This window comes from Megascapheus bottae, chromosome 3 (genome assembly GCF_031878675.1).
Source record: "Megascapheus bottae isolate mThoBot1 chromosome 3, mThoBot2.hap1, whole genome shotgun sequence".
Classification (NCBI taxonomy): domain Eukaryota; kingdom Metazoa; phylum Chordata; class Mammalia; order Rodentia; family Geomyidae; genus Megascapheus; species Megascapheus bottae.
This window is the reverse complement of record NC_143511.1, coordinates 32,253,047-32,266,342: the sequence shown is the minus strand read 5'-3', so window position 1 is coordinate 32,266,342 and position 13,296 is coordinate 32,253,047. Positions and strand designations below refer to the sequence as shown.

Here is a 13,296-nt window from a genome sequence, read left to right as displayed (position 1 = left end):
TAGGGGTTAGTGGCTGTTGTAATTAACAGCACTGTTCTAGGTCCTATCCAATAAATCTGCTGTTTTACTTTGAATTTGGAATGAACTCAACGGCTTTGAGAAAACTGTGGGGTTTGTAGTGATATCAATAACATGATGTATAACTTAGTACCTACAATTTTTTTCCTTTTTCTTTTTTTTTTTGGGTTGGTCCTAGGATTTGAACTCTGGGTCTGGGCGTTGTCCCTGCGTTCTTCAGCTCAAGGCTCCTGCCTTACCCCTTGAGTCACAGTGCCACTTCTGGTTTTCTAGTAGATAAGAGTCTCAAGGAGGGGCGGGAGTTTGACCTAGTGGTAGAGTGCTTGCCTAGCATGCACAAAGACCAGGGTTCAATACCTTGATACCACATACATAGAAAACAGCCGGAAATGGTGCTGTGGCTCAAGTGGTAGAGCTCTAGCCTTGAGAAAGTCCATGGACAGGGGATGGTATTTTGGCCTGGTGGTAGAATGCTTGGCTAGCATGTACAAAGACCAGGTTTCATTCCTCAGTACCACATAAATAGAAAAATCTGGAAGTGATGCTCAAGTGGTAGAGGTCTAGCCTTGAGGAAAATCCCAAGGGCAATGCTCAGGCCCTGAGTTCAAGCTCTAGGACTGGTTAAAAAAAATAATAATAAAGCCCAGGGACAGCACTCAGGCCCTGAGTTCAAGCCTCAGGACTTGCCAAAAAAGAAAAAGGGAGTCTCACAGACTTTAGTGCCCGGGCTAGCTGTGAACAGTAGTTTTCAGATTTCAGCCTCTTGTGCAGCTAGGATTACAGGCATGAGCCACCACAGCCTGGCTCTCAGAGGACTTTCTAGAGGATAAAGTAAGGAATCCTAATTTCATTTCCCTTTTGTTTTCTCCTTTTATTCTAGTCATCAAGTTATATACTTCTCAGTAAAAACAAATTTCTTGTTTTTGCAAAGAAAAACCATAATACCACTTATAGTCATCTAAATCATAAAAATAAATAAATAAAACTTACTGTTTCTTTCACTAATAGTGCAATGAGTTCTTGGTCAACTTCAACAGGTTCTTGCCCCCAGAGGTTTTCCAAATTGGCCTCCTGTGATTCTTGTAGCGGGAAGGCTGGTCCTGGCTCTTCATTGTCAACAGCTAACTGTTGGTCTTCAAGCCCTTCAAGAGGATCGGCAGGCTGAGGAGAATCATGGCTTGGGATGCTGTCCTGCTGGGGGTCTGGTCTTGGAAAAACTGGCCTTGAAAAGGCTGGCTCTGGGAGTTCATGCTGAAACAAAGGGTCCAGCTCTGTTTTAGGGTGCCGATCCTGTGGAACGACCTGGTTTGTTATCTCCAGGGGGCGTTGGTTGAGAGCCTGGAAGTAAGGATGGCCTATCCAGTAGTCTTCAATGGCCTGATCCTCTACTGAGGTAGCTGATTCTCCCAGATTTGGTAAGAACTCTGACTCTGAGTCATCAGATGACTGATTCTCAATTTCCAAATGATCATCTTGGGGGTAATGAAGGATATTTTCTTCCAATATAATGACTTTCTGCTTTGATCTAGGGTTGATGATGTCATTTGCTACTTGGTTATGACTTGGTCCAGGCATGGGTTCTCTTTCTCTGTGGCCAGTTGACTTGGTAAATTTGGAGACTTCAGGAGGCTCAAGGTCCAGAAATTCACCATAGTCATCTTCGGAATCATCCTGTGTCCCAGAATTAAACAATGAGTTGTTACATAATGAAAAATACCTGTTATCTGATTCACATGCTGTTCTAGAACTTTTAGGCCTCTCTTCTTTCAATTTTTTCAGATCTTGCCACTGGGCAGCTGGTTTGATGAAATTGGATCGGGATGCCTGAGGTTTATTTCTCTAAGAAAAAAGGAAAATTTAGTAATAAGGACTAAATTTCTTTCCTTTGTCTGAGACTTCTTATATAGTTATATTGAGCTTCCAAAAGGACAAGAAGTAAAATAAAACCAAAAACAGGGCCAGAAGTTTGGCCTAGTGGTAGAGTGCTTGCCTAGCATGCACGAAGACCCATGTTCAATTCCTTGATACCGCATACGTAACAAAAAGCCAGGAGTGGTGCTGTGGCTCAAGCAATAGAGCTCTAGCCCTGGAGAAAGTCCAAGGACAGTGCTCAAGCCCTGAGCCCAAGCCCAGGACTGGCAAAAAAAAAAAAAAAAATCCTTCTCCCCAATAAAACTTGCTCTTTGCATTCTTGTATCTTAACACTGAAATTTGATCATGCTATACCATCTGTAAAAATCAATGTAGCTATTCATGGATAGATACTTGAGTTACAACTTGAATTATAATCTGATATCCCAGACCACTAAAATAAAATCAGTGGCAGAAAAAACCATGAAAGAACTAAGCCAGGCACTGGTGACTCATTATCTGTAATCCTAGCTACTGTCAGGAGGGTGAGACCTGATGATTGAAGTTCAAAGCCACCCATGCCCCCCCCACTCCCAGAACCTTGAGACTCATATCTCCAACTAACCATTCAACAACCAGAAGTGGTGCTGTGGCTAAAGCGGTGGAGTGCTTGAGCACAGCAAGGCTTAAGATCAGAGTCTGGGCCCTGAGTTCAAGTCTCATAACTGACCCCCACCCCCCAAAAAAAGAACAAAGAGAAGGAATGTGATAGGAGCATGAAGCCAGAAAATACTAGAAAACTAGGAAAGTAGTTAGGATCAACAGTTCTAGATACTGAATATATTATACACTGAAGATTTCGAAAAACTAGAAGAATTCTGAGCTGGGCACTGGTGGCTCATGCCTATAATCCTAGCTACTCAGGAAGCTGAAATCTCGGGATCTTGGTTCAAAGGCAGATCCGTGTAATCCTATCTACTCCGTAGGCTGAAATCTGAGGATTGTGGCTCAAAGGTGCCCTGGCAGGAATGTCAGGGAGACTTTTATTTTCATTGTTTTTATTTTAGCTCAAGGCTACTGCCTTACCCTGGGAGCCACTGAGCCACTTCTGGTTTTCTAGTGGTTAAGAGAGAGATAAGAGTCTCATGTTCTGAGCTGGGGATTTGGCCTAGTGGTACAGTGCTTGCCTAGCATGTATGAAGACCGGGGTTCGATTCCTCGGTACCACATATGTAGCAAAAAGCCAGAAGTGGTGCTGTGGCTCAAGTGGTAGAGCCCTAGCCTTGAGAAAATCCAGGGACAGAGCTCAGGCCCTGAGCCCAAACCCAGGACTGGCCAACAAAAAAAAAAAAGTCTCATGTTCTTTAGTGCAGCTTTGAACAGTGAACCTCAGATCTCACCCTCCTTAGCTAGGATTACAGGTGTGAGCCCCCATGCCTGGCTTCAGTGAGATTTTTAATCTCCAACTAATCACCAGAAAACCAAAGTGGAACTCAAATAATACTACTAGTCTTGAGCAAAAGCACTCAGGATCAGTGCCCAGGCCCTAATTTCAAGTCTACTGCAGAGCTCAGGGACCGGGCCCAGACAGAGTGCAAGCTCCAAGCCCCACAAAAAAACAATGAAAAAAGAAATCTAATCTTGGGGCCAGGAGTTTGGCCTAGTGGTAGAGTGCTTGCCTAGCATGCACAAAGACTTGGATTCGATTCCTCAGTACCACATACATAGAAAAAGCTGGGAGTGGTGCTCAAGTGGTAGAGCTCTCTATCCTTGAGAAAGCCCAACGATAGTACTCAGACCCTGAGTTCAAGTCCCAGGACTGGCTTTAAAAAAAAAAAGAAAAAGAAAAAGTGATCTAATCTCAATCAGCAAAATTAAAAGTAGAGCAAAGGCTGGGAATGTGGCTTAGTGGTAGAGTGATTGCCTAACATGCATGAAGCTGTGGATTTGATTACTCAGTACCACATAAACGGAAAAAGCCAGAAGTGGCTCAAGTAGTAGAGTGCTAGCTTTGAGCAAAAGAAGCTCAGGGACAGTCCTTGAGTACAAGCCCTGGGACTGGCAAAAAAACAAAACAAAACAAAACTCTATAAAGCAAGGCATTTCTCCATTCCCAATCCTGGCCCTGCCCTCACTCTCCCCCAAAAAAGTGGGGCTGAGGCTCCAGGGGTAGGGTGATAGCCTTGAGCTGAAGAGCTCAGGGACACAGGACCAAAAAAAGGACCAAAAAAAAAAAAAAAAAAGATGTATATGACCAGTCAGTATTACTTTTTCTTATCTATTCTATAACCCTATGTATCTAAAAAAGACATACATAAGGATATTCACTACTGTATTATTAGTAGTATTAAAAAACAAAAACAAAAACTTAACACTTCCACCAACAAAAAACAAAAAAAGGGCTATTTTGGGGGGGGGGGCGGGAACAGGGTTCATGGGCTTTGAACTCTGGGCAGGGGGCTGTCCTTGAGCTCTTCAGTTCAAGGCTACCACCTTACCCCTGTGCCTGGGGATTGTCCCTGAGCTCTGCAGCTCAAGGCTATGGCCCTACTCCTGGAGTATCTGCCCCAATTCCACTTTTTTAGTGAATTGGAGATAAGAAAGAAGTCTCACAGTCTTTAGTGCCCAGGTTAGCTTTGAACCACAATCCTCAGATCTCAGACTTCTGAGTAGCTACTATTATAGGCATGAGCCACTGAGTCTGGCTCTAGGGCTTTCCCCACAACCCCCAATATGAAAAGCTCACCAAGAAAACGCCACTAACTCAAAAGCAAGTTGTAGAATAATGCATATAGAGAATTATTCTATTGATAAAATAAAAATTTAAGCCAGGTGCTGTGGCTCACGCCTGTAATCCTAGCTACTCAGGAGGCTGAGATCTGAGGATCAAGGTTCAAAACCAGCTGGGGCACAAAAACCACCTGATACTCTTTTTTTCTTTTTCTTTGCCAGTCCTGGGCTTGAGCTCAGGGCCTGAGCACTGTCCTTGGACTTTCTCAAGGCTAGAGCTCTACCACTTGAGCCTCAGCACCACTTCCGGCTTTTTTCTATGTATGTGGTACCGAGGAATCGAACCCGGGTCTTCATGCATGCTAGGCAAGCACTTTAACCACTAGGCCAAACTCCCGGCCCCTACCTGATACTCTTATCTCCAAATAACCTCTAGAAAATGGGAAGTGGGGCTTCCCCCGCCCCACCAAAAAACACAGAAATTCATAGCCTTGAGCTGAAGAGCTCAGGGACAGCTCCAGGCCAAGTTCAACTCCCCCCCCTCAAAAAAAAAAACCCCACAGAAATTAAAGAAAAATAAATCTGCAAAGTGAAGAGACTCTTATCTCCAATTAACGTCAAGAAAACAGACAGTGGGGTTTGGCTCAAGGGTAGGGTGGTAGCCTTGATCTGAAGAGCTCAGGGGCAACACCCCCAAAACCCAGGGGTAGGGTGGTAGCCTTGAGATGAAGAGCTCAGGGACAGTGCCCAGGCCGAGACCAAGTCCCATGACCCACAAAATAAATAAATAAATAAATAGATAAATAAAATATAAAAGACAACCATTTCCAAAGGACATAATATATGTACACATACATATTAAACTCAACAGAAAAGAGCTGAGAGGACACATTAGACTAATGACAACAGTTCCTCAGGAATAAAGGTCTCCTTCAATTTCTTTCGTTTTTTTTCTAGTCCTGGGACTTGAACTCAGGCCTAGGCCCTATCCTTAGACACTTTTTGCTCAAGGCTAGCACTCTGCCACTTGAGCCAGAGCACCACTTCCGACTTTTTCTTAGTATGTGGTACTGAGGAATTGATCCCAGGGCTTCATGTATGCTCCCCAAGCTACGCCCCCAGCTCATCCATTTCTACACAGAATACAATCATATGAATTAAAAAACCTGAAATGGATGTCTCATTTGAAAAGAATAAGGTTATATCTCACTCTTCTAATTGAGGGAGGACAATGAGTCATAGAATGGAAAATCTTTGATGAAGCAGTAGACATCTCTAATTCTAAATCACATTTTGTATAAGAAGCAAGACTTTGCCTGCCCTGCAGGCAAAGGTTCCCACCTCACTTTGAGGGAAGAGAATAGGAGATTGTTAGCTATACTCATTGCTGCAGGCAGGTTGGACTCATGACTTATCTCTGTGAAGGGCAAGCAGTCACAGAGGCAGGTTAAAGAGATCTTAGAGCTGCTCTGGAGCTGTCAGGGAAAGTAGAACAAAACTCACTTCTGTCAGGATGACATCATCATCCAGGTCCTCTTCTTCATGTTGCTGAGGAGCTGGGGTGACCAGCATTGGAATCCCTTCTTCATCAGAAGAATCTGATATGGTGATAGGCCCATCTCTGAGACTAATCCAGTCTAAAAGGAGGCAAACAACACTGTTATTAGAAGACTGACACAATCACGTTCACTCTTGCAAATTCAATTTTGGCCCAAAGAGTGTTAACAGTCTAATGTTTATGATAACTACTGTTAACTTACCACCTGAAAGCACATACACTAAAGCAGTAACAGCTATGTTTCCATGTTTCGTTTTATTTTGTTTTCCCTTAATAGTGCTAGAGTATAGGCTAAAAATTATCAACTTTTTTTTTCTCTCTCTCTTTACTGGTGCTAGTCCCGGGGATTTAACTCAGTGGCTCACACTTGTAATCCTAGCTAATCAGGAGGCTGAGATCTGAGTACTGAAGTTCATAGCCAGCCAGGCATTAAAGAATGTGAGATTCTTATCTCCAATTAAGCACTAGAAAACAGAAAGTAGGGCTGTGGATCAAGGGGTAGCGCAGTAGCCTTGAGCTGAAGAGTTCAGAGGTAGCACCCCATGACCCACCAAAAAAAAAAAGAAAAAGGCCAGGAGTTTAGCCTAGTGGTAGAGTGCTTGCCTAGCATGCACAAAGACCTGGGTTTGATTCCTCAGTACCATATACATAGAAAAAAATGGAAGTAGTGCAGTGGCTCAAGTGTGAGAGCATTAGCCTTGAGAAGGCCCAAGGACCATCCATGTTCAAGCCCTGAGTTCAAGACCTAGCACTACCACCCATCAAAAAAAAGACCCCCCCAAATCAATGATCTCATTTAGTGAGCTGCAGAGATTCTAGATACAGCAATTAACACACACACACACACACTACCACCACCACCATCACCACCACTACCAACAACAAAACAGTTGTAAGGTTCTGTCTTGCTTTGAGTCCTGCCATGAATGTCATATTACAAAGCTGCTAAGAATGTTTTTGTTGTTTTGTTTTGTTTTTTGTCCAGTCCCAGTGCCTGAACTCAGAGCCTGGGCAATGCCCTTGGGTTTTCTGAAGGAAAGAGCTCTACCACTTTAGCCAGGTACATTTCTGGCTTTTTCTATGTATGTGGTACCAAGGAATGGAACCCAGATCTTCATGCATGTTAGGAAAGCGCTCGACCACTAGGCCAAACTCCAGGCCAAAACAGTTTTAAATAAGAAAATAAATAAATAAATAAAAAGCTGGGTAATGGTAGCTCATGTCTGTAATACTATCTATTCAAAAGGCTGAGAACTGAGGGTTGCAGTTTGAAGCTAGCCCATGCAGGAAAATCTCTGAGGTTCTTATCTCCAATTAACCACCAAAAAGCAAAATGTAGAGCTTTGGCTCAAATGGTAGAGCAATAGCATTGAGAAAGAAAAAAAGCAAGAAGCTCAGACACAGCTTCCAGGCAATGACTTTATAACCACAAAATATTATTAACAAAAGAAAACAAAACTAGTATAGCTCTTCTATTAAGTTGATACTTACAAGAAATGAATATAAGCTAGGTGTGGGTGGCTCACGCCTATAATCCTAGCTACTCAGAAGGTGGAGATCTGAAGATCTCAGTTCCAAGCCAGAACTCACTGGACTATGCAGGCCAATCAATGCTTCATAGTGAGACCCTGTCTTAAAAAAACCAAACTTGGGAGCCAGGACTTTTGGCCTAGTGGTAGGGTGCTTGCCTAGCACAGATTAAGCCCTGAGTTCAATCCCTCCGTACAAGTTGGAAATGGTGCTGTGGCTCACGTGGTAGTGCTCTGGCCTTGAGAAAGCCCAAGGACAATGCTCAGGCCCTGAGTTTAAGCCAGGACTAGCAAAAAAAAAAAAAAAAAAAAATCCAAACTAGTTGAGTGATTTCAAACCTATAAGTCTAGCTACTCAGGTGACCTGAGATCTGGAGGACCAAAATTTGATGTCAGTCCAGGCCAGAAAGTCCATGGCATTCCATGTACAAAACCAGGACAAAGATGTGGCTCAAGTGGTAGAGCACCATGCTTGAAGAAGCTGAGCAAGAAGGAGAAGCCTGTAGTTCAAGCCCTGGCATGGGGAAAGAAGGGAGAAAAAAATGGAAGGAAGAAAGAAGGTAAAAAGGGAGGGAGGAGGAAAGAAAGGTGTGGAAAGTGGGGGGAGGGGGAGAGAAACAACAACAGAAAAAAAACACAGAAAAGAAATATCATGTGAGGGCAAGCAAACTTACTAGTACCTATAACTGTTGTAGGAAAAATAAGCTCACAGGAGCACTCCTAATCCCATCTCTATAGATCCAATGACTGTCTACTCACAGGTTGGATTACTAGCATATTAATCTACTTATGTAAGATTTCATTTCTTCCTTTTCTGGCTGGTATACACAGGGACTCTTCCTTCCTAGGCAAGTGCAGTACCAATGAGCCATGCCTCAGCCCTTTTTGCTTTAGTTTGTTTATAGAAAGGATCTAACACTTTTGTCCAGGCTGCCTGGGGTCATGCTTTTTATGTGTGTGTGTGTGTGTGTGTGTGTGTGTGTGTGTGTGTGGTTATGGGACTTGAACTCTGGGCCTGGACGTTATCCCTGAGCTCTTCAGCTGAAGGCTACTGCCCTACCCCTTAAGCCACAACACCACTTCCCTTGTTTTCTGGTGGTTAATTGAAGAGGCACTAACTAAAGTCCCTGGGCTGGCTTTGACTCCTGAACCATGATTTTCAGAGCTCAGCCTCCTGAGTAGCTAGGATTATAGGTGTGAGCCATCTTGCCCAGCTGGGTAATGATTTTACCTTTACCACTTGAGTAGCTAACTACAAACATATAATACCATGCTTTGTCTCTTGGGGTTCTAACTAACCTCTCCCAGGCTAGCCTCAAAGCACTGTTCTCCTACCTCTGCTTCCTGAGTAACGGGGAATTTAGGCATTTGCCACCATGCTCGGTATGAGGGAGGATTGATAAAATTCATTCATGACTATATGTGTAATCTGGCACACTACTAGTCTAACAAATGCTTTTTATGCCTGATGTCCTCAGATCTAAAAATAAAATACTTCTGGATTCTAAAGCAGGCTAGATTCTTGGCCAAGTAGAATAAACAACTTACCTTGTCTCCTGTGGCAGTGAAAGTTGTTCAAGTGAATTATCTCTTCATTGTTATTTCCCTCTGCCATTTTCCAATGCAGTAATATATATGTGTGTGTTATTTTTAGGATTCAGACATGATGACCATCTGTACCAAAGCATATGGGGGGGAAAAAAAAGAGCATTAAGAGTATTTGTCACACGCTGGTGGCTTACACCTAATGACTGTATACGGCAGAGTACAGGCTTTTGGAGTGATGTAGTTTCAGTTTTTGCTCAAGGATAGCACTCTGCCACTTGACACACAGCATCATATCCAGTTTTTGTTTATACGGTACTGAGGAATCGAACCCAGGGCCTCATGTGTGCTAGGAAAGTATTCTTAACACTAAGCCACATCCTTTCTTTTTGGGGGCCTGGGAGCTGTCACTGAGCTCTTCAGCTCAAGGCTACGACCCTACCCCTGAAGTCACAGCGCCACTTCTGGTTTTCTGGTGGTTAACTCGAGATGAGTCTCCTGGTCTTTAGTGCCTGGGCTGGCTTTGAACTATCCTCAGATCTCAGCCTCCTGAGTAGCTAGGATTACAGGCATCAGCCACTGTGTCCAGCAAACTTTCTCATCAGTCAAATATTTCATCTTTTTTTTTTGGGGGGGGGTCAGTATTAGGACTTGAACTCAGACCCTGGGTGCTGTCCCTGAACTATTTCACTACTGCTGTATCATTTTGAGTCAGAGTGCCACTTATAAGCTTTCACTGCTATTGGTAATGTTCTGCCTTGACAGCATTTCAGATGCTGTTGGTCTCCATGTCCTCAACCAGTCAAGGCCACGGCCGTAACTGTCTGTATATACCTATAATTTAATGTCTCTCCACATGTTGCAAAGTAGAAGAAATGTGATTTTTCATATTTAAACTTCATTATACCAAAATCAAGACAAAAAAATTACTTTTTTTTTTGTTCCAGGCACAATGGCTCATCCCAATTATCTGGGAGGATCATGGTTTCAAGCAGCTGGTAAAAAAGAAGTGAGAGCCAAGGTTTTGGCTCATACCTGTAATCCTAGCTACTCAGGAGGCTGAGATCTGAGGATCAAGGTTCAAAGCTGGCCCTGGCACTAAAGGACCTGAGACTCTTATCTCCTATGAACCCCTAGAAAACAGGAAGTGGGGTTTGGCTCAAGGGTAGGGTGGTAGCGTTACACTCAAGAGCTCAGGGACAAGGCCAAGACCCAGGGTTAGGGTGGTAGCCTTGAGCTGAAAACCTCAGGGACAGTGCCCAGGCCAGAATTTAAGCTCCATGACTGACACACACTGACACACACACACACAGAAGTGAGATTCCATCTCAACAAATAAGCTGAGCATGAGGATTCACATCTGTAATCCCAGCTATGTGAAAGGTGTAACTAGGATGACAATCCAAAGCTACCTAAGCAAGAAGTACAACATTTGATCTGAAAATTAACCTAAAGCAAAAAGGCACAGAGGAATTGTTCAAGTGGTACAGAGCTTGGCAGGCAAGCAAAAGCCCTGAGTCCAAACCTGTTTTTTGATTGTTGTTGTTGTGGGGCTTGAACTCTGAGCCTAGGCACTGTCCCTGAGCTCTTCAGCTCAAGACTACTGCCCTAGCGCCCATGAGCCAGCCACAGCCCAACTTCTAGTGGCTAATTGGAGATAAGAGCCTGGCTTCTGAACCAAGATCATCAGATCTCAGTCTTCTACGTGGCTAGGATTACAGCAGTGGGTCACTGCACCTGGCATGTTATTGTTTTTTAGTTAAGATTTCATTTATGTGTCAGGGCTGGGAGCTTGGCTTAGTGGTAGAGTGCTTCCTCGCATGCATGAAGACCCAGGTTCAATTCCTTGGTACCATATACATAGAAAAAAGCTGGAAATGGTGCTGTGGCTCTAGTGCTAGAGCATTGGCCTTGAGAAAGCCCAAGGGCAGTGTTCAGGCTCTAAGTTCAAGCCCCAGGACTGCAAAAAAAAAAAAAAAAGAAAAGAGTTAATTTACTAGTATTGACGGGAATATGTTTTATCTGATTAAAGGCATTTCAAAAACCCTCCAGCAGACATCATCCCTATTCAGGGACACTTTTTCTTGCAGACTGAGACTGTACTAAATGGAAAAAAAAATTGGGTAGTTAGAAAGAAAAGTGTCATCAATTATTTAAGCAAATGATAATAAAAATGGTACTGAGAAAGCAAAGGCAAAAAGATTAAAAAGTAGAAGGCCCTGATGAAGACCCACATATATTCACTCATCAACGCTAAACAAAGATGCACTCAGTGAAGGAGTAGGGGAAATCCACATGGGAGAAAAATAAGCTTGGATTCCTTTTTAAGATGGCACATAAAAGTCAATTCTCAGCTGGGGGCTGTGGCTCATGCCTGTAATCCTGGCTACTCACAAGATCTGAGGATCGAGGTTCAAAGTCAGCCCAGGCACTAAAGACTCTGAGACTCATCTCCAATTAACCACTAGAAAGCCAGAAGTGGCTCTATGGCTCAAGGAGTAGGGTGTTAGCCTTGAGCTGAAGAGCTCAGGGACACTGCCCAGGTCCAGAGCTTGCCAGGCACCAGTGGTACCTAGAATCCTAGCTACTTAGGAGGCTGAGATGTGAGGATTTCAAAGCCCAAAGTTGGCCTACACCGATGAGTGGATCCCAAAACTGAGTATCAAGCAAGAAATGCACAAAACCAGCCGGCAAGGTGGCTCAAGCCTGTAATCCTAACAAATCAGGAGGCTGAGATCTGAGGATCAAGATTCAAAGCCAGCTGAGAGCACAAAAGGACCAGAGATTCTGATCCAATTAACCTCTAGAAAAAGGGAAGCGCAGTCTGGCTCAAAGATAGTGTGATAGCCTAGAGCTGAAGAGCTCAGGGACACTGTGCAGGCACAGGGGTACGGTAGTAACATTAAGCTGAAGAGCTCGGGACAGCACCCAGGCCAAGTTCGAGCCCCATGACCCGCCAAAAAAAAAAAAAAACAAAACAAAACCCTGAACATAGGGCCAGGAGTTTTACTTACAGACAGCAATGGTGGTAAACAGAGAAAAGCTCTGACATCAAATTCAGTGTCCCTAATCAAGGACTTTTCTTTCCAATTAGGGTTTTTGTTTTTGTTTTTTTTTTCCCCCCCAATCCTGGGGCTTGAATCTTGGCTTAGGTGCTGTTCCTAAGCTACTTTTGTTCAAGGCTAGCACTGTCCCACGGGAGCCACAGTGCCATTCAGCTTTTCCTGAGTAACTGGATATATGAGTCTCATAGACTTTCCTGCTTGTGCTGGCTTTGAACCTCAGACTTCAGGTCTCAGATTTCAGAGTAGTTAGGATTATAGGCATGAGCCTCCAGCAGTCTAGTTTTTTGTTTGTTTGTTTTTGTTTACTGTCAGTATTGGGGCTTGACCTAAGGGCCTGAGCACTATCCTGGAGCTTTTTTGCTCAAGCTATCATTCAACCACTTGAGCCACCACTTCCAGCCTTTTCCGTATATGTGGTACCAAGGGTTTTGTACACATTGGGCCACTAGGCCACAGTCTTGGCCCTCTGCTTAGGTTTTTAAGAATCATTTTCCCAGGCACAATGGCTCATACCTGTAATCCAGCTACTCAGGAAGCTGAGATATGAGGACTGATGTTCAAAGACAGCTGGGGCACAAAAGACTATGAGATAAATATATCCAATTAACTACCAGAAAACCAGAAGTGCTGTGGCTCAAAGTGATAGAGCACTATCACTGAGCTTTAGAGTTCAGAGACAATACCCAAGCCCAGAGTTCAATCCTCACAATCAAATACTACTACTACTACTAATTTTAAACACTAATTACAGAAGCCTAATTTTTTTTTTTATTCACCAAATAGCCTCCTTCAATTTTTTCAGTAGGAAGCAAAGGAAAATAAGTCATTTTCCATTGGTTAAATGCCAAATAGTAAACAGTTCTGGTGGAGCTATGAGTCCTCCTGAGTACACATTAGGGGTCCTAAATAGTGGTGACAAATAGTCTGGTGAAGGTATTTTCACTCCTGCCTGGGATGTCTCTGCATCAGGGCATTCCCCAACCTTTGGTCTTCTCACCTG

General features: G+C 43.6%; 1 protein-coding gene across 2 annotated transcripts in view; it reads right to left on the bottom strand.

Moving 5' to 3' along the window:
- Rnf216 (ring finger protein 216) overlaps positions 1 to 9,360 on the bottom strand; it is a 91,259-nt gene extending 81,899 nt beyond the window's left edge. The window contains exons 1-3 of one of the 2 annotated variants that reach the window (XM_090329813.1): positions 9,235 to 9,360; positions 6,103 to 6,236; positions 1,009 to 1,857 (exon numbers count right to left, since the gene is read on the bottom strand). In XM_090329813.1, coding sequence (XP_090185939.1) covers positions 1,009 to 1,857; positions 6,103 to 6,236; positions 9,235 to 9,301 — 1,050 coding nt within the window. In that variant the 5' untranslated portion in view covers positions 9,302 to 9,360. The remainder of the gene's footprint in view (positions 1 to 1,008; positions 1,858 to 6,102; positions 6,237 to 9,234) is intronic. The other variant, XM_090329814.1, reaches the window with a different exon arrangement.
- Positions 9,361 to 13,296: the final 3,936 nt, after the last annotated feature.